This window comes from Curcuma longa, chromosome 4, assembly GCF_044706935.1.
Source record: "Curcuma longa cultivar G26 ecotype Majalengka, Jawa Barat chromosome 4, ITB_CL_G26_1.1, whole genome shotgun sequence".
NCBI classification, from domain to species: Eukaryota; Viridiplantae; Streptophyta; class Magnoliopsida; order Zingiberales; family Zingiberaceae; genus Curcuma; species Curcuma longa.
Genome location: NC_133864.1, coordinates 13,233,407 through 13,255,831, shown reverse-complemented (window position 1 = coordinate 13,255,831; position 22,425 = coordinate 13,233,407). Strand labels below are relative to the sequence as shown.

General features: G+C 37.1%; 1 protein-coding gene across 1 annotated transcript; it reads right to left on the bottom strand.

The window, feature by feature from the left end:
- Positions 1 to 16,402: 16,402 nt before the first annotated feature.
- LOC141827402 (putative kinase-like protein TMKL1) lies at positions 16,403 to 18,800 on the bottom strand. Its single transcript, XM_074714630.1, has 2 exons — positions 17,371 to 18,800; positions 16,403 to 17,281 (listed from the first exon to the last, which is right to left on the bottom strand). The coding sequence occupies exons 1-2, from the start codon at positions 18,752 to 18,754 to the stop codon at positions 16,641 to 16,643; spliced, it is 2,025 nt and encodes a 674-aa protein (XP_074570731.1). The 5' UTR covers positions 18,755 to 18,800; the 3' UTR covers positions 16,403 to 16,640.
- Positions 18,801 to 22,425: the final 3,625 nt, after the last annotated feature.

The window sequence follows — 22,425 nt, the reverse complement described above, 5'->3', positions numbered from 1 at the left end:
TAAGTTTTGTTTAATTCTTCTTCACAAGACGAATCTCCTCATCACATCCGTTCTACCAAAATCTCTTCCATCATGAACTAAATCAAGTTGGTTCAATTTGGTTCAAAACGGAATTATTTGGTTCACTAACCAAAACAACCTCCAATTTGACCGAAATCAATTTCGTTAATTTCATCTTTGTAAGACAAGTTCCATCATATTATCCTTTGTCTGGTCCAACCGGACTTTATTTCTGTCGTTCTGAGAATCCAGTTCTCAAACTCGTTTTAAGTCCTTCGGAGAACTTGTAGTGCGTGTGACCCAATAGGTTACCGGCTATGTTGGTCGTCCGTAATTAACCATTAATTATGGAACGATCATGAGTGACACCTAGTAGTACATCATGATCCCTAATTGATCGAAAAATCAACGATTGATTCCAGAACATCTTTTAAACCCTTCAGTAGCTACATTGAAAATGTGTCTCGTTCGTTTCACCGTCTTATACCCGCTTGATTTAGGACATGGTTTATGTGTCGACCCCCACTAGGCTGACTACGTCACACTTAGCTCAAGCTGCTTTCTTGTCCTGTGGATTCAAGTTGCTTGTACATGTGTCCAAGAGTACCGTACTTTTACATGTAATGCTTTGCCTAAAGACTTTTAGTAACAATCCTAATAAGCGGCCGCAAGGTATACGTCTCCTTTTCAAAGGAGCAATGAATCCTCTGTGGACTATTCAAATACCTTCAGGCACTTCGACTTATACCCAACCATCTCGGATCCATAACTCCAAGGAGATGTTTGCTTAAGATGTCAAAGTATAAGCCTCCATGACCAAGGTGACTTGAATACCGTAAGTCAAAGAAAACTCGCACTTAAGCTGCACTGAGATCTTCATTGACATATATATATATATCGAACCATATGAAGTCTCAAATCAGGTCACCTTAATGAATTGGTTACCTTTAACCAGCATCCACGTTTGACTCTCAACATCTAATGTCGACAGCAGTAAGATCAACTGCTTGGCTAACCAAGGAGTTCAAAACGTGCTAGTCTCGACAGAATCGATGATGTCTATGCTCATCAATTCCTCGACTAGGGATAATTCTAATACATTCATAATTACACATGTAGAGATGCTCACTAATTGTGATCCAATCACAAATTCTCTCACGCTATGAATCGTATTGTGGACATTCAGTATTCGAGTTTAAGATCCACTCAAACACATACAGAATGTACACTCAAATAGTGAATTGCTATTTATCCAATAAATAGTATAATCGTTAGGCGATGCCTTAGGACACCCCTCAAATTAACATATGTTAGTCGATGGCTACCGGGAGGATGCAAACTGATATCAGATTATTGAGGCTAGTGTCAACACTATCTTCGTAAAATAATATTGCTCCGCTACAGGTGCTTACAGATTATCAAGGTAGTGAATGTGATGTCTTGAACTGCTCAGCTGTTGGTGTATACTAAGACAATAATACCCACACATAAATTTATCTCATCTACTTTAGGTTCTAATGGTTGGTTCCATTTCAGCCATGGACATCATCTTGAATTCATGAGTGTTTCATTAAAGCACCATTAAGGGTAGGGAGACACTAAAAGTTATTATATATATTAATTTTAGTTCTACATTCTATAAATTCTTATAGAAATAGGGCCCTTGTATAATATTGTGTGCAAGGTTGCTATAGACGAGAAACCACAAATGGGCAATGTCTACAACTTAATTCATAGAAATCAAAATGTACTTATATTGTCAAACAATTATTAACGTTATGATGATATAATCAATGAAGGCGAGATAACCAAATGAGGAAAGATATATTTTTTGATAAATATGTAAATGTTTCGATAATAAAAACTTATAATATCAATTATTAATGATTATATATGTTTTATTATTTTATCTTATTATTTTAATCCAAAATATCGATATGATATAGCCTAGCCATAAATGATGCATTTCTAGTGGCTCTCAAGACTAGAGGTGCAAAAGAATAGAGCCTATTCTTGAGCTTTTCAAGCTGACTCAAAAATATTTGATTCGCATTTGAAATTATCAAATTTGAGCCGAACTCAAATATATTCAATATTTTTTTTAGTAAAATTCAAATTTATAATATTTTATTCGATTGTTCACAAGCTACTCGTGAACCGAATTCAAACTGAACTTTATTTATTTTTACACAATTTCATTTTAAATATACTCAAATCAAGGTTCGAATAACTCAAGCCGAACTCAAATTTAAGTCATTTTAAGCTATAGTTTATTTATGCTTGAATCAAGGTTTGAACAACTCGAACCGAACTCGAGCCAAAATCATTTGTATTTTCAAGCTTTGAACTGAATCCCAATATCACATATTTTTCAAGCCCAAACTCGAATATCATATTGTCATACAATTCAACTCTCAATTCGGTTCATTTGCACCCCTACTCAAGACTAGGGTCAAATAAAAAAATAGTTGTTGAGACTAATGACAAGAGTCGATTATTCTAAAAGATTTATGACTCTTTTGATGATCCTTTTGTAGTATCATATATACAAATAAAAAATAAATGTTGATAACTATAAAATAATTTATTAATAGTTATCATCTACTCATATAGAAAAATATTCTAATTTTGCTCACTTATTTATCTACCCAAATAAAGTATGTTGTATCATATAATTTGTCATTTCATTTTAAAGTGGCATACAATGTTCTCATAAGACTTCCAAGGCACCTATTATCTTGCTTGTTAGTATCGAAAGTTCAAAAAAGTTATGTATTAGCCATATTAGGTCAGCAAATTTGACTAAGTGAGAAAAATATTAATAATTACATAATTTTATAAAAAATAAAGAGAATAAATTATTAATAAAAGACATTCAAAAATTTTAATAGTGAGACTTATCAATTTAATTACTTTACCATTAAGAAACATTGACTTCACCTTTATTCATATAAAAATAATTTGTTTGTTCGCAAAAAAGTCATTTAATTTAATATAAGAATTATCATTCATAAATTTACTCTAATTTTAATCTGCAAAGTTAGGTGTTTTATAAAGTGTTATTAACAAATTTGCAACATTATTTCTCTTCATTATTTCATCTGCACCTTTGTCTTTCAAACCTCTAATATAACCTAAATCATAAATTTCTTTTTTTGTAATTTTAGAAATCTTGTGGATATTATTTTTTTCAATTCTTAGCTTTAAATGACATGAAAATTTTAATAAGTTTTAAACTTTATTATAGTCAATTTTTTCACAAAATTACTAGTACAATATCGAAAATGTAAATTGATTAACTTTGTTGAATAATTCATGGTTAGGTGAGATAAAAGATCTTACAAAAGTGCTTTAACAATCCTACCTACCAGAGAATTAATGTAAAATAATGGAAAAAGATAAATGTTTTTTAGATATTTATCATAAATATACCATCATCATCATTCAGCAACAACAAATAGACTATTTAACTTAACAATTTAGGACCAGTTAGATGGATCAAACACGACATTAAATTGGATAAAGGTTATGCAATACGAATGACATAGTTACAACAATATACATCATCACAAAACAAAAAGGTAATAGATTTAAGACCAGTAAATTACCTATCACACTATTTGTTTGACACCTGATGTCTCAAAAGACAAGGACCCAACATAACCATCTTTGGAAGATCCATCACCCTTAAATGGCAGAAAAACTAAATTAGAAAAGAACAATAATCCTCATAAATATTCAAGAGAGGAGATTTCATATGTAAGAAATAAATCATTTCTCTATATCTAGACACATTATGCAGTCAGGAATATCACAAACTTAACATAAGAAGACCTTGACATTTTATAGATTGCAGATGTTTGAACAGATCCTGGAGTGAAATAGTTATTTTAAAAAATTTCAACAGATACATGAGATAGAATGGGAGGCTTTTGATGATTAAGGTCAAACTTTTTTGCTGAATTTGAATTACTTTGCACTTGTTTATTCTCATGAAACATATAGTTCTGCAAATTTAGATGCAAAGGAGATGCATTTGAGAACTTGAAGCATATATATTCTCTTGCAAGTTCGATTGGTGGAACAGTATGATCATCAAGAATCTAAAGAATGTCAAGCAATGTTAGGAAGATAAAGGATAACATAGAAAAGATTGCAGGTTAATTCTCTAGACAACGTTAAGTTATTCTTGGAATTATCTATTTAGAGGAGTATATACTAAATCAAAAAAATATAGGAGTTATCACTAAAATCAAATGTAATGAATGATTATGTTTTTTTGAAGAGCAAGATAGCTAAAGAACTCACAGAATCTTGGTGAGATATTGTTGCTTGTAGAGGAACAACTACGTCATCATTTTTCATACCACTTGCTCCATATTTCTTTAAGTCTAAATCAACAATTCTTGACTACAATATACTCATCAAATGCTCGCATTGAGCTCTGTTAAAAGATAAAAATGATTGGTATGAGGAATAAAAGGAGTTAAAAACAACACTTCAAAAGCCAAACAAAACCTTTAGATGCATATGATCAATTTCTTGAGTCTGGTTCATCTTCCAAACTGAAATCAAAAGTTAATAGGAAAATATGACAAAGACACATAGATGTAAAAAAAATGCAAGTAATTGATCCACTGGATGACATGGAAATCAACTCTAGATGCATGCATAGGTAGCTGGTGAAGAACATTTCCACACAAAGTTATGAAGGTTAAGATTAAAGATACATGAATTAACAATGAAGCCTCCAAGTTGTAATTAAAGGATGATATGAGATGACAAACAAAACAATCTTCTTCTCTACATCCATAGCAACTTTCTAATCAAAAGGATTGATACAGAATGAAGGAATCCAAGAAGCTCAACCTTACTAATAACTCTAGTTTTGAGGTGTTTCAAATGACCATGAATTTCAAGGAGAAGAATGGCATAAGGTACTTACCTTGTGAAAATTTTCTTCTTAATAAATTGTTCAAATTCCAAAATTATATTGTCCGTAGGATTATTTGCTGCAATATTTTTATTGTAGTTTTATTTTCTGGTAGTTCACCTGAGAGCTCCTGCATGGCAAACGAGTATTCACAAATAAGGACCATGAAATGTGTTACTGAATTATCTAGTTATAAACATCAGGTTCATCATATACAGCATCATGTCTTTTCATTAATATCCTTTCAAATCCATTCATGGAAATTGAGCAAAAATACTACTCTGTTACCCACCATGATCCAAATCACAGAAAATCTAACTTGGAGAAATAAAACATCATAGACCAACCCTAATAGTCCTCCCTTAACACTTGGTATGACTTAAGGGGTTACAGTTTAGTATCAGTATCAAACTGTTCACACTTCACACATTCATTAAACATCTTATTTATTGGATAATTTTTTACTATGAATTGCACATCCCGACATGATAATACATGTCCATTAAAATTAGTCTAAATTTAATTTATAGGATTATGACAACAATATTTCACATTTATTTCTTCCCAATAATGGTGTAAGGTACTTACCTTGCGAAAAAAAATTTTGTTAATAAATTGTTCAAATTCCAAAATTATATTGTCCACAGGATTATTTGCTGCAATATTTTTGTTGTGGTTTTATTTTCTGGTAGTTCACCTAAGAGCTCATGTGTTACGTCCCGGGAGGTCGTCCGAAAAATTTCGGCAACATCTCTCCTATAATAATGACCTTTCCTAAATACATACAAAGATACACAGCCACATGCGGCCGGAAATAGGACTACATGTCCAATAAACATCACAGATACATACACAAATGCAAGATAAGGCCTACACGGCCACACAACAACTATCACATGCACGAAATAACAGATATGCAACAATAGAAACACATATGAAACGGAAACATCGAAAATCCGAATCAACATCCGACAAAACAAACAACCACAAATGTAAATCCAACATAACTACAGTCCATGTCCACGAAATACCAAATCCATACTCAAATACAACTACAAACCATACCAACCACTACATAAACCCGTGAAGTGAGATAGAACCAGCCAACTGAATCTCCAAGCTCCAAATAACATATCTGCTACCTGGAAAGAAAACAAATTAACCCCAGGATCTGGGTAGTGAGCATTAGATACTCAGTGGGTACAGAATAGAAGTGCATGTAAGATAAACCAGCAGGAATAACAAGAATATAACATCTAGAATGAATAAGTACAGAAGAGGTAAACATTAATCAACAGATAATAGGTATCAACAGATAGCATGAATCATGGTAATCGAACATGGTATATCAACTGAGACAACAAAGAAAGAATGATACTATGCAACAGGTATAAGTAACAGGTACATGTAATCATGTATGTAATGTCATACAAGTACAACAATCATAGCAAACAAGTACAACAGTCGTAAACATATGAGTAAAGTAAACTATGTATTAATCCTACTAACAAATGCATGTAAATACGCAACAAACATCGCAACCAAATGCAAGTCACCGTCTGCACTCGTCATCCCCAGTCACTTCCCCAGGACAGTGAAGTGAGGCACACGACAAGCTATACTGCACAGGCTCCATCAACTAACCACCACTAATCTGATAGGGAGCGGGCAGTGTAGCAGGAGGGCAATATAGCCAGTCCTGGTTGCACCCAACCATAGTACAACATATGCTCTCACCCTTGTATCTCACCACAACACGGTGTCTAGAGCCAACAAGAACAGCCAACAATGCTATCCACAACATCTACAACTAGGTATGGATGTATGATAATCATCCCAACATGTAATAATTACAGTTAATTAGCATGTTCAACAGGTATCAAGAGGAGTCAACATGGTCAATAATACAACGGTTAAGATTTTTCTATAATAGATAGATCAATCAGATGTCATACGATATGTATCACGCAACAAATCATACAAGTATCAACAAAGTGAATGATACAGATAACAAAAGTATCAACATGACAATAATAGATCCTCATAAGGTCAAACAGCAAGTATCAAACAATGATATCAAATGTATCAACTAAACAACTATCTCAAACAGCAGGAATAACAACAGGATAGATAAAATAGCAATAAGACATGCATTGAAAAAATTGACCTGTATTGATCAAATACAGAGTACCCACCTGATGTAACGTACGTCGATATATGAACCCTCCAAACACGAAACTCCGTGTATAGCAGGATCGACAAATCAAAGTCCTACCATTCAAAACAAACAACACTCACTAATTACAACTATATATTTAATACAAGTATTTAATTCTATCAACGACAACTACGATATATTAACCTAACCAAATCCAGTCAAACCCGCTCCACACTTAGTCTTAACCGAATTTAAATGAACAACAACCTCTAATCGACAACATCAACAACCCTAACCAACCTATAACACAAAATCCTAATAAAACAAATTCATCGTATCCCACATCAAACTAATTTAATTAACCTAACTAACCTATTATCAAGCAACTATTAATCAAATCAGCCAGTCCCGAACCGATCAACAGAAACCCACAACAGATCATAATCCTACTTAACCAATCGGATCCAACCTATCCAATTAAACTAACCAACTTCACCATCCCCTTGGTTTACAACAGGATTCAACAAATAAAATCCAACATTCAGCAACATTAACAACACAACTCCACAACTAATCAGCCTTGAGTCGTTCCACACTTGGAACATCTAAAGCTCAATACAACCTAACACAAAATCAGTATAACCACACACATACTCTAAAAACAAATCAATAATTGGGTCAATTCTCGGTATCTAATAGAGCACCCACCCCTTCCCACAAGGCAAGTTCTATCCACCCAAAATCAATCAAGGTAATGGAGAACAGGGCAACCCTAACCTCACTAACCCATCCGTTTAATTCAAGAATCAAATCCCATAAAATGAATCAAACAGTAATCAGTTCTACAGGACTGAGATCATCAAGATCACTCAACAACCGATCAAAACAATAACCTAGATTCAACCTTAATTGACAACTAATCAAAATTCAAACCAAATGATATTCTAGATCTTACCTCAGAAATCAACTAATGCTGCCCTAGAAATAGCCTTGATTCGGTTCCTCCTCCTCTGTCGAACCTAAAGAAATCCAATCAACCATCTGACCAAAATCAAATAGAACAACCAAATCGGATTTCCAGAAACGAACCCACCTCAAAATCATGCCCTAGCTCAAACTTCGGCAGTTCTTCCCCGATCCAGAACCACTTTCAGCTTATGGCCGACTCCAAGAAATCTCGTCGATCAGATTCCAACAGCCTGTGATCCTCACAAATTTCAGAAGTCCGAACATCAAAACCCACGACAATAGAAACTACCAGCTTACCGTTAATTCTTTCAGGCCTGATCCTCCTTGACCAAGAACGGAATCCTCATTGCCACGGCTCTCATCCCTCTGCTCGATGGAAAGGAAAGTCCGCCAGCACGTCCAACGAGCTCCAATCCACTAACGACCCTTTTTGCTAGATTTCCACGAAGGCGTTCCTCCAGGAATCCACAACCAACATCAAAACAGGATCGGCCGGATCGTCGTCGACTAGGGTTCGCCGTGCTCGCCTTTATCCCTTTTCCTCTTTGGCTGCGGCACGACCTCACGATTGGGTGAAGAGAGGAAGAAGGCAAGAATCGCGACGATCCAAAGCTCGGGAGAGGAAGAACACGAAGGATAGCCCGTAGGGGTGAGCATTCGGATAAAACCGAACCGAACCGAACCGAATAAATCGAAAATCGAATAAATCGAATTTTTTTTATCAAACCGAACCGACCGAATTTTTTTGAAAGTAACCGAATAAATCGAACCGATTAAATATCGGTTAATTCAGTTTTTAACTGAATTAACCGATTTTTTCTCATCAGTCAACTGACTTTTCTCATCAATCGACTAATTTTGCCCTTAGTCGACTGAAGTGGTCGATCAGTCGAATCATCTTACCTTCTGTTTGCTCGGAGTTGATGACAGTCGACTGATGAGCACATCCAGTCGAGTCCATCACCTTCAGTCGACTGACGTGAAGCTCCAGTCGAGTCGTTATACCTTCTGATTGCCATCAGTCGACTGGCCTTCAAGGTCAGTCGACTAATCTCCAAAAATGACTCAACTGGAGTTAAATCCAGTCGATTGATGAGGTTGTGCCGTATTTATTCGGTTTATTCGGGTAAACCGAATAAGAACTTTAAAAATCGAACCCGAACCGATTAAATCGAAAAAATCAATTTTTTTATTAAATAAAATTGAAATTCTGAAAAAACTGAACCGAATTAAAAATTTGGTTCGGTTTGATCGGTTTATTCGGTTTAACCGAAATTTTGCTCAGCCCTATGAAGGAGAGTCGCGGATTGGCAAATCGCGACTTTTAAATGGATTCCCAACTTTAATGGGTTTAACCCGATTTGGATCCTAACCCTATATCCTAATGGGCTAAAATCATTGGGCTTGGGCTGTTAATTTAGGCTGCTTAAATGGCTAATTAGGCCGTCAATTGGGTTAGCTATTGGGCTTTTAAATTGGTAGGTTTAATGGCTAAATAGCTAGCTAAATTAAATGTTAGGGTTAATTTTAATTAACCTCCATAACTTTCCTAATCTTCCTTTAAACTCAACAATTAAGGTAAATTTGTTTACAAATTACCCTCTTAATTTTCGATATTTTACATTATGTATGGCAAGAGTATTCACAAATAAGGACATTGAAATGTGTTACTGAATTATCTAGTTATAAACATCAGGTTCATCATATACAGCATCATGTCTTTTCATTAGTATCCTTTCAAATCCATTCATAGAAATTGGGCAAAAATATTACTCTGTGACCCACCAGGATCCAAATCATAGAAAAAATCTAACTTGGAGAAATAAAGCATCATAGACCTACCCTAACAGTCCTCCCTTAACACTTGGTACGACTTAAGCGGTTACAGTTTGGTATCAGTATTAAATTGTTCACACATCACACATTCATCAAACATCTTATTTATTGGATGATTTTTTACTATGAATTGCACATCTCAACATGATAATGCATGTCAACCATTAAAATTAGTCTAAATATAATTTATAGGCATATGGCAACAATATTGCACTTTTATATCTTCCCAATAATGCCAGTGAAGCTTCAAGTAAAAGACCTCTAGAAATTTGTTGACGATAGGATTTTGATTGAAGGTAATATTACTAATTTGTGTACTATGTTATATGCTCAAAAGAATGCTACCACTCAAATGTGATCATCCAACTCATGTTTACTGGGGACCAAATACTACTAAATTGTAAACTTAGTATTTTAAAAAGTCACGCAGGCGATGATCAAAAGTATATAATTGGCAAAACTACATTGAGAATAGCATATGTGATCCTAAATTATGGTTACTTCATAGACAAGATCAAGTAGCCTATGTAATCAATATATACGAGCCAAAAAAATTTTTGAGGATGTGCTACTTTCCAAGTCCCAAGCAATTTGAATCAAATCAAATCAAACAAAATCCCTAATAATTACTTGCACCAGGTCGTCCATAGTGTTTTCCCCTCCTAGAGAGGAAACTTTTAAACTAGTTTTTAATGCAACAACTAGTAAATGCTAAATCAAAATTTATTTTTCAAGTATTATAATTATATTATATGTTATAATGATCAGTTCTACACTACTAATTAATATATATGGTTAAATAGGATATATTTTACATATATATAAACCATGTGTATCTTTTTGCACTGAATTATGAACTAGTTAGACTAATTAACATATACATATCATTAAAACATTTTTTACCTTAAGAAATAATTTAATATTTTAAATAAATAGCGTATGGACTTAATGCAATTTAAAATTTAGGCCATAAATTTAGAGTTAGTTTGAAGCTGCATATGGTAAGACTTTATCATCTTGAAAATTAGTTGACAAGACTAGGATCTTGAATTGTTTTATAAAAAAGACCATATATACCCTCTTCTAAGTTAACTTTTAGATTTAATTTAATAAACCGGCCTCTTCTTAATTGTGAGATTTTTGTGTGAAATTTTTCCTTGTATGAAATAATTATCCCCATATGTGGTATTAGTTTTGATATGAAAGCTCTCTGCAAGTTTTATTAATTGTAGTATTATATTAATTAAATGGTATCAAAGGCAAAGGCTGAAAGAAATTATAATAATTATTAAAAAGTTCAGAAACATTTAAGCCTCGATCATTATGTGTTAACTTTGTCAAAGTTGTGCATCTTTCAATTTGGTAAAAAAAAAAAGGATTTTTATAAGATTGTATCATTAAGGGACTCATCTAAGAAATTATTAGATGAGGAAGAAGAAATATTAAATATGTGTGATAAGACTTGATTGTTGTTGTTGTTGTTGTTGTAAGAAGAGGACTTTTTAAAGATTATCACAAGATTTCTTTACACTCAACTCTCTTATCAAGTTCTTTAATTGTGTGTGAAGAAGAATTAAACATTAAATGTAGTTTTTAATCTTGGCTCTCTTAAGCATCATTGCTTTGCATTTACAGATTTATTATGCAATCCATATTTAAAGTACGATGGAACATAATTCACCATCAATTTTATTGTATATCATGTCATTATATGATGGATTTTCCTCTTATCAAGTAATAATAGTCTTGAATACTTTGTTAAAATTACTATCATCTCCATCAAGTTTATTGTTAAAAAAATCATACTCATTCAATTGAGGTTATGCTATCTCTGTCAAAATTAATCTTTAATGTTGGCAAACCAATCTAAAAATATATTTTAGGTCCAATTGTCTATTAAAAGTAACCATGTCATGCTAGGGGTTGTATTAATCAATATTTATAGAGATAATTTAATTCTTTTCTAGACTAAAAAAATGATAAATCCCAGTCAGTCTCATGGACTCAATCCCTGTAGGTGGTTAGTTCGGTCCCACGGAAGTTTTCCACCAACCACCAGGGTAAATCAGGAAGCGCATACGGCGGCCAATCCAGATGCCCAGCATCCTTTGATTGCGTCTCCATTTGGAAGAAAATTCTTGCAAATACGCCGTAGCTGGGGATCGAACCGCGGGTCCTTGGGTCACAACTCGGATGTCCTACCGTTGCACCATTGCCCCGTGGACCAATGTGTAAATTATTTTTGGACTTATGTGTCTATGAAAATTAATTAGACGGACTAGTTCCCATAAACTTAAGTCTATCTTCCATACAAGTGTATATAAGTATTGTTTTATATTTCTAACTCCTAAAATCTGCATTTCATATATCTTGTGGGATCGGAATGTCTTCTCTCGGCATACCAATTATAATATCATATCAACTAATAATGATTGTAAAGTAATGCGATAAATATAATGCATAATCAGAAAATTTTATTTAGTGTAAGAAATTAAAATTTACCATCTACGTAAGATTAGCTGAGTTGGTTACTACGGAACAGAGTTGTAGAAAAGGACAAGAGTTTAAATTTCGACAAAGTTAAGCAATATCCTCCTTCATCATGACCAATTACAATTTCTTGATTTACCTCCTCACAAATAGTCGTGGAGTCGACTGTGTGGAGCCGACTGTGTGGAGCCGTTGAGGTGACGGATTTCACCTTTTTGCATAAAAAAAAGTAAAATTTGAAAGAGCATATGCTTATACCACACTCTTGGCTGAGAATGCTTGCGGTCTAGATAGTCGCGAGCTACTAGAGTTTTTTTTTCCAGGGTGAGATTTTTCGGTTTGGTCCAGTTCAAGTTAGAATAACATATGCAATAAGTGGGAGGATATGTTGAAAAATAAGTCTCTTAAGTAAATATGAAAGTTAAGTGGCTGTATTGAGTATTTTTAAAAGTTAAGTGTGTCATGTGGTAAATTGCCAAAGATATTAAACCTTGACACCTAAATTTGGGCAATTACCAAATCAATCGCAACTCAAAAATTAAAATTAAAATGAATTCCTAGCAACTCAAAAATTAAAATTAAAATGAATTCCTAGCAACCCAAAAATTAAAATTAAAATGAATTCCTAGCATCACCTGTGTGGTTGCCACAATGATGCAATTGACATTAAAGAATTCCTCCGTTGTGATCTGAAGAATGGAGATGTCGAAGACATGAAAAATGGTTTTTCATCCACAAACTCCAAAAAGGGATGTGATGTGATGCCTCAAATAGGAGCTTTGATAGGAGAACCTAGCTTAGCACTACTATTCATGTAATGTAATGGAGAAAAAATCATCAATGGTTGACCCACAAAAGTATCTTTTCACCCATATATGTTGAATGTTGTATGGGATGGCAGATATACAAATAGGCTCCTATATTTTATCCATGTGCAGTAAGTCCTCAACAAAGCAGATGAGTTAAACTGGTTTAATCAAAACTAATGCATTATCTCTTACACATCTGAATTTGTAGTCAACCTTTCTCACATGCAAACCAACTAACAATCCTTGTGTTTTCTCCAGAAACCCAATCTTCCTAATGTCTCCTCCTAAGTCCTCAAAAAACCATGATTGCCATATGTTGAGAACTTTAAGACTTGTTTTTTTTTTCTAAAAAGGTTTCAAAAAAATAAAATGATTACACTAGGCATTTTGCTTGTGTACTAATTGTTGAATTAGAAGTGTCAAAACTCATTGGTCTTTTGCTTGTAACAAACTGAAAAAGAGGAGAATTCATGTACAGGTAGGTAATCCAATTAGGATGGAGGCCTTAGCATGAGAAAAGCTCAAAATGATGCTATTGCATACATGGGCCTAGATCAGCCACACTTTGTTTGGTGTTGTTTATCATCAACTTAATACCACAAAATTAGTTTCATTCATTATCATAAGCTACATTCAACGGAGGAAAATCTTCAGAAATTTAGAGAATTTAACATAAAACAATTCTCAGTCATAGCAACAAAAAAATCACTTAGTCAATGAATTGAATTTATTATAAAAGAAGTAGACAATTATCATCATTGTTATTTAATAAGTTGTCATTTCTAAATACTAAAATATTTCTTATTTAATGGTTGTAACATAAGAACCTTGTGAACTTGGGAAAGCATTCAGTTGAAAACTAGATTTTTTACTACTTACATGAAAAGTTGTCCAGTAACTTGTGCAGATTGAGACAAAGAGGTCCCACCTGCATATGAAATTCAAGGATTATGACTATTCAATACAGATTTTCTCCTTGAAAATAAGGTGTGGTGAAATAAAGCATTTGTTCATTGAAAGTAATGTCTGCAGACACGTAGAAGTTTTTTTATGGAAGATGATAACAATTCTATCCTATCAAATATTTCTAAGTTGAGGAATAATCCAACCATTCAAGATAGTAAAGTTCATCATGTCCAATCATCTTCCTCAAATCTTTATCTTGTCATTGACCTTTTTCAGTAGTTCAAATTGAAAACAAGTCTTTCCTTACCTGTGATTGTTTCCACAAAATTTTTATTTGAAGAGGTTCGATTCAATAATTAACCATCCCATTGTCATCCAACTGATAGATTGTTGATGTTGTGGGTTATAATTACATTTGATCGTAGTTCGAGTTTCTTGCAGAAGAGTTTCTTAATTGTTACATAATTAATCAAGTTGAGCGAGCTCTAGTTGTTAACAAGTCAGCCTTGAGCCTTTCATGGGCTCGGTGAAACTTCCATTTGATCTTTCTATTGAAGCTTCCTTTACATGAACTTGGTGAAACTTAGATAAGTCAAATTTAAACATGAATTTATAATTGAATCTCGCTTGTTAGCATTTTTTTAAAAATGCATTAACATAAATGATCATGTTTTAGGATAATTAAGCACGTGGTCTCGCCGTATCAACGAATTGTAAAAGGGTAGGTGGCGACGCCACGAGAGACCATCAAATCTCCCCCTAAATTCGATTGCCTTCCTCCGTAATTGACATTTGACTATTCCAAACCCTAAGGCGGCTGCGCCTGCGTGTGCAACGTTGGCCAAGTGTCCACATTAATTAAATTGAGGCGGCGGCGTCTTTCCCTAAGATTTCAAACACTCCAGGCTTGGGTCAACTTCCGACAAAGCATTCACAATTCGATGGACATCGCCTGATCGCCAGCGCATGCACAAAAGCAAGTCACGCAAAGCGTGTCCAACTTTCCAAGGCGGAGACAAAAATTTTGACGACCTTCGTTTGAATCGAATTCCACATCTACCAACGACGGCAACGACCAATGTGTTACACATTCAAACCCTACCGCAAAGATCTAACTAACCAAGTTTTTCTTTTTAATTTAGATGTGACGGGAACAGCAGAGTTAGCGGATTCATAGTAGGCTTAGAACTTGATCGACACATTCGGATCGAGTTAGCCAATTCATAATCAAACTCGGATCAAATCAGTTGACTCACAGTCGAATTTGACTCGAGTCAGTTCAAGTTAGATCACTCCTCACTCTCTATATAAGATATTAGTGTCAACTTTACTATTTTTACTTTACTATTTTTTTCTCTCATACTCTCCTTTAGAATTTGATTTGTGCATCTGAAGATCTCATAAAGATCTTGATCTTCCTTCTAATTATTTTTTAATTCTTTCATTTTGTTAGCAAGTTGCCATCTAAGTCGAACAGATGCACACCCTGTAGGGATATGCATGCTTTTAAAAATAATTTTAGCTACATATAACGCAGTGAAAAAGGGATTCCTTTAGAAGATTAATGCGAAATCATATTCGTTTTACCAATTCTATCTACTGGAATCGAGGTTACCTTCGATGCGAGCCCTTCGCAATCCCGACAGCAACTCTTGCCTTCAAAGGTTGACGGATCTCAGCACGATCAACGCGTTCGCACCTCCACGATATCTACACGAACACTGAGATGAAGAGGAACCAGATTGTGATGCTAGCCACAATACTAGGTTCGGCCAAGGTAGAAGAGAAGAGGAAGAAGATATTGTAGTCATTCTCTCAAGAGTCTCTCATCCTTTTTATATCCAACCATGAAATATGAAGGGTTTTTAACTCTTGAGATTTCATGGAATTAATACCTTTAATAATGCTATGCATGTCATGCATGATAATTATGCAATCCTCTTAATGATGAAGGAATTAATACCCTATTAATTTCATGCATAATGATTATGTAACCCTGGATTCGATTTGATTTGAATTCAATTTGAATCTCACTCAATCCGAATTGACACTAAAGACTGACACTAACACATCCAATTAGAACTCCATTGAAGATATACCTGAGAGTCAACTCATCCCTCGAGACTGATCATCCAGATTCTACATGATGAATTTTAAAATAAATATATTTTTTTCTTCGAAGTTAAAACATCTAAAAATCATCCATAAATTTGCACAGTGATACAAATCTAAGAAGCAAGAGACACGTACAGCAAACTGGCAAGTTTTGAAGCCCTCAGCGATGGATTTTGGATTCAGATGAACAATTCAATCCCTTAAAAATTATTATTATTATTAAGATCCATATCGTAAATCAATTAATCAAAAACACCTTCGAGCTCGCATCGAATTTCCGTTCTAATTGTGTCGCATCGAAGCCAAAATGTTCTATCATTTGTTTCATCCAAATAATATTGCAGTCCAAAGATTTTGCAACGGATGTGGCACACAGTGACAGAGTTTGTATCTCCGGTTGCATGATCTGATCGTGTTAATGGCGTCAAAATGGCGTCCCTATCTCGCTCCTGTCGGTGGGCGTGTACAGCGCCGACCTGTTCCTCGGCCTGTTCTCCTCCAGCTGCTTCACCACCTCGCTCATGTCCGGCCGCACCGCCGCCACCGGCGCGCAGCACCCCATCGCCAGCTTCAGCGCCTGCACCAGCCCCTCTTCCATCGGGCTCTTCACCCCCTTCATTACCTCCACGTCGAACACCTCCATCGTCGCCTCCTCCAGCACCGCCGCCTTCACCACCGCCGGCAGGTCCGCCCCGTCGCCCTCCTTTCCCGTCCCCTTCCCGGGCTTCTTCCCGAGCAGAATCTCCAGCAGAAGTATCCCGAAGGCGTACACGTCCGTCCTGGGGTTGCACTTCTTCATCCTCTGCAGCTCCGGCGCCTTGTACCCGTCGGCCTTCGCCGCCGACACCATCTCGTCCGCCACTGCTGCGACCAGAAGCTTGTCGATCCCGAACTCCGTCAGCCGCGTCACGAAGAACTCGTCCACCAGCACGTTCTTCGACCGCACGTTGCCGTGCGTCACCGGCGTCTCCAGCCCCGCGTGGAGGTGCGCCAGCCCACGTGCCACTCCCAGGGCGATCTTGTGCCGGCGAGTCCAGTTCAGCAGCGGCTTACCTGCTCTGGTATCTGCGCAACCATCAAATTGTAATTTTAATCTACGGAATCGAAAAAAGATGACAACTTTGATCCGTTGCAATTGCAAAGGGGTTAATTACCGTAAAGAAGGTCATGGAGGGTTCGATTGGGGTGGTAGTCGCCGATGAGGAGGTTCTCCCCTCGTTTCCCCTGGTAGAACGCTCGCAGCGCCACCAAGTTCTCGTGCCGGACTCGGGCGAGCTGCCGCACGACCGGCAAGCACTCAGCTTGATCCTTGCAGGTTCCTTCCCGCAGTAGCCGAAGAGTGATGTTGCCGCCGTCGGCGAGCTTCGCTTTGTAGACCGTCCCGTAGCTTGTCTTTTCCATCACCTGCCCGGTGGCGTTCAGCACGTCGTCGAGCGTAAGGTGCTCGCCGCCCTGGAACAGCATCAGCCTCCCGTCTCGGCTGTTCCCGTCTTCCTCGAAGACGATCTCCTCCTCTTCGTCCGCCTGCCTTGCCCTGTTTCTTTTACTTCTTCCCTGCACCCATCCAATGGACACCGACGCAAGGACCACCGCACCGGCCAGTAAGCCGATCACGATGCCCGCTATAGCGCCGGAGCTAAGGCCGGGACTCGACCCGCATCGGTCCAGCGGCTGGCCGCAGAGCCCCAGGTTGTTCCCCTGGAAGGACTCCGCCGTGAACCGCGAGTCCTGTAATGACGCCGGAAGTGGCCCGGTGAAGTTGTTGTAAGTAAGATTCAGCCTTTCGAGGTTCCTGAGCCCCCCGATCGAGTCTGGGATTGAACCGTAGAAATGGTTGCTGCTGAGGTCGAGCTCCGTCAGCTCACTGAACCCGCCGATGAACTCGGGAAAGGGCCCTTGGAAGCGGTTGCGTCCCAAGTCAAGAACCCTTAGCCTGGCGCAGGTCTCGCTAGGATCCGCAGGGTCAGGAACGTTCCCGGAGAGGTTATTCCCATGGATGCGGAGCAAAACGAGGCGGCCGCAGAGGTTCCAGATAGAAGGCGGCAGTGCGCCGTCGAGAGCATTCCCGGCGAGGTCGAGCTCGGCGAGGGCCGGCGCGTTCCCGAGCTCGAGGGGGATGGTCCCCTTGAGCGAGTTGACGCGGAGGTAAAGAGACTCGAGGAAAGAGAACTGGCCTAGCTCCGGAGGTAGAGACCCGGCGAGGGCTGCGGCAGGGAGGCGGATGGAGAGGAGGCGAAGCGAGGGTTCAAAGGAGAGCGAGAGGTTGGTGCGGAGGGCTGAGTCGTTGTCACAACGAAGGGTGTCTGCGGCGGCTCCGCCGGCGGACCACCGGAGGCCGCGCCAGAGGCAGAGGGGGAGCGAGGTGTTCCAGGAAGAGAGCTCGGCGTTGGCCGCGGCGCCTTCAAGCGCCGGCCTGATGGTGTTGAGGAGGAGGAGGACGTCGGGCGAGGTGGGCTGCGAGGAAGAGAACGAAGAAAAGGCGAAGGCGAAGATAAAGAACAAGCAGAAAGGAGCCACTTTTGAGGGGAAAGGCGACATTTTTGGGAGGCAAGAAGAGAGCAGAGCAGGAAAGAGAGAGAGAGAGAGAGAGAGAGAGAGAGATGGAGCGAGGCAGCGAGGAAGAGAAGGTTTCGAGGAGGGGGGTTTTAACTTTGAAGCAAAAGTTTCTCGAGCGCACATTCCGGGTAAACCCGATCACAGTGGCAGCGTCTGGGGTCCCACATTCTGTTTCGGCCCTACACGCCCTACACCTAATTGGTGAGAGAGAAATGGGGTGGACGTTTGGGTGGAATTTGACCAATGGAAAAGGGTGGGTCATTGAAAAAGCTGGAAGGTGGGCGACCAAAGAACGATGCTCTTTTTTGTTATCATTTATTTTACAGCATTTTTTCAAAAGACGCATCTGGATTTCGAATTTTTCTAAAAAGCGCATTATAATTTTATATATTTAAAATAATACCCTTTTAAAAATATTTTACTTATTAATTTTTTTTAAATAACGGAATTGGATTTAGATAATAATGAAAGTTGGATCCCTCTACCTAGCTTGGGTCATCTTAAGTGCCACACGAGTTAATCGAGGTCTACGCCTAACATAAGTTTTATTTGAGAGTATGGCCTGGTTCCAACTCTAGCTAGCTTAGATTTGTGCATTTGCGTGCAGTGTTAGTCCAACAAGCCTTGTTGTGTAGGGACTAAATCAGGTCTAAGAATGATAATTTCCTCTCTGATATAGAATTCGATATCCGATCTAAATAAAAAAATATGAAAGAATTTTTTAAACCCAATTAAATAATTAAATATAAAAATTTTTAGATGTAAATATCTAATATAATTCTACCCATATTCGACCTGAATACTCAATTAATGATATTAATTTTTAAAAATTAATACCACTTTGATTGAAAATTAACACCAACAGTATGGATTTTTAAAAATCAATATCAATTGTGATATTGGATTTGAAATCCAACATCACAGTTGTCAGTTGATGCTAATTTTCAATTGGTATTGATATTGAAAATCAACACCAACTATGATGTTGGAATTCAAAATTGATCCAACATCACAGTTGATATTGATTTTCAAATATCAACACTGCTGTAGTATTGATATTTAAAAATCAACACAATAGTAGTGCTGATTGACACTTAAAGTTGATTATCGAATGAGAAAAAAATTGATAGTTGGATGGATATCATGAGGATGATGATGAGGATGGATATCCGATCCTCCGATGGATACGAGGATGGAGATGAAAGTTGAATACTGATGGAAACGAAGATGGGGATTAGGATAGACGATATGGAATCTTACCCAATTAAACCTGATCCATTGCCATCTGTTGGAGTATATGTCTTATAAGGGACAGTCATTGACATAGTCGTGTCGTCTTCTGAGCCCTCCTTTACACAGCCGTGTTAATAGAGCACGGGTATGCCACATCGCATTATTTTGTGGAGTAGGCACATTGTTGAACCAGTTAAAATTTTGTGTTCCATCTTCTCTCATTTTTCTTGTTTTCTTTTCGATTTCTTTATGATTGTTGCGACGTGATCTCAACAATTGATATTAGAGCGAGGTTCAGCATATCTCGAATCTCTTCTATGAAATTTGATATTGTAAAGTTCGATGAAACTAGAAATTTCAAATTATGACAAAGGAGGGTTAAAGATCTATTGGTGCAATAAGGCATGGTGAAAGCGTTAGACGAAAAGAAACTAGATGGGATGGAGAAGATAGACTAGGAGGAACTACAGATGAAGGCAATGGCAACGATTAGGCTTTGTCTAACAGATGACCTGATGTATCATGTTATGGATGAGGAATCACCAATGACAATTTGGTAGAAACTAGAAAGTCGATATATGTCCAAGTCGTTAACCAACAAGCTTTATCTTAAACATAAATTATTGGGGCTTAAGCTATCAGATAACACAAATTTGAGTTAGCATATCAACGTATTCAATTAGATTGTAAGTGATCTAAAATGAATTGATGTGAAAATTGAAGATGAAGACAAGGCGTTGATGTTGTTGAATTCTCTACCGTCATCTAGTATGTATGAAAATTTAGTTACAACTCTGATTTGAGGGAAGGAAACTCTCAAGCTAGAGGAAGCCACAAGTGCTCTATTGGATTTTTATTAGTGAAAGAAAGCTAGCAATGAGATTTCTCAAGGTGAAGGGCTTGGAGTGAGAGATAACTAGGAACGTGGTAGGAGCAAGATTTGATATGAGTCGAGCAATAATAATAAAATCCTATTACATCGTACTCAGAAGGAAAAGAAGTAGTCATCAGAAAATTACAGCAACAATACAGATAATGTGTAGGTGGAGCGAAAAACCTATGATTTTGATGATGTTAGCTAAAAGCACATGGAGCATCAAACTATAGTCACAGAAAAGACCAAACGTACAATTAAACTACCTATTAGGTATGATTTTGAAGACTTGGTTTCTTATGCACTTATCACTAGTAGTGGAGATCCTATTACTTTTCAAGAGACAATACTTAGCTCAGAGAAGGACAAATGGATGAGTATTATGGTGGAGGAGATAGAGTTTGTGCATAAGAACCAAATATGGGATCTGGCGGAACTTCCTGAAGGGAAAAAGGCTACAGGATGCAAATGAGTATATAAGAAGAAGGAAGTCATATCAAAAAGGGAGGAAGAAAATTAAAGGCTCAACTAGTAGCAAAGGGCTATTCACAGAGAAAGAAGATTGACTATAATGAAATATTTTCTTCGATTGTCAAAAATACATCAATCAGGGCAATGTTGGCTATGGTAGCACATTATGATTTGCAATTGGAGCAAATGGATGTGAAAAATAACTTTTCTTCATGTTATTTAGAAAAATAGATTTATATGTCACAACGGAAGGATTTACTCATCCCGGGAAGGAGCACTTAGTTAGTAAACTGAAAAAGCCACTTTATGAGATAAAGTAGTCTTCAAGACAGTGGTATAAGCATTTTGATTTCTACATGATTCAAAATAGGTACAAAAGATCTGAGTATGACTGCTGCATTTATGTGAAAAGTCTTGACGATGATTCACTTATCCTTTTGCTACTTAATGTGGATAATATGTTGATTGTTGCGAAGAGTATAAGAGAGGTCAATAAGTTGAAGAAGCTACTGAGCAAAGAAATTAACATGAAAGATTTGGATGCGGCCAAAAAGATTCTTAGGATGTAAATTCATAAAGACAGAGTCTCTAGGAGATTGTGACTATCTCAGTGTAGTTATGTTGAAAAGATATTAGACATGTTCAACATGGATAATGCAAAATCTTTGAGTACACCCTTGGTGCATCATTTCAAATTGTTCATTGCGTGGCACCAAAGACAGAGGATGAGGTTCAAGACGTGTCAAAGGTTCCATATGCTCGTGTAGTGGGGTGCCTAATATATGCTATGGTTTGCACAAAACTTGATCTGGCACGTACTATTAGTATGGTGAGTAAGTTTCTTGTAAATCCTGGCTGACAATATTGGGATGTAGCCAAGTGGATATTTAGATATTTCAAGAATACTACAGATTATAACATCATATTCAACAGACAACAGAATGATCCTTCAGTTACAAAATATGTAGATGCAGACTATGCAGAAGATTTGATGACAGAAGGTCTACTACAAGGTATGCGTTCATTATGGCGGGAGGACATATTTGTTTGAAATCCATGGTACAACCTATAATTG

Coding starts and splice junctions, on each gene's coding strand:
- LOC141827402 (XM_074714630.1), bottom strand. CDS start 18,754: ATGTCGCCTTTCCCCTCAAAAGTGGCTCCTTTCTGCTTGTTCTTTATC. Junction 17,282..17,370: donor CCTCCATGACCTTCTTTACG/GTAATTAACCCC, acceptor ATGGTTGCGCAG/ATACCAGAGCAGGTAAGCCG.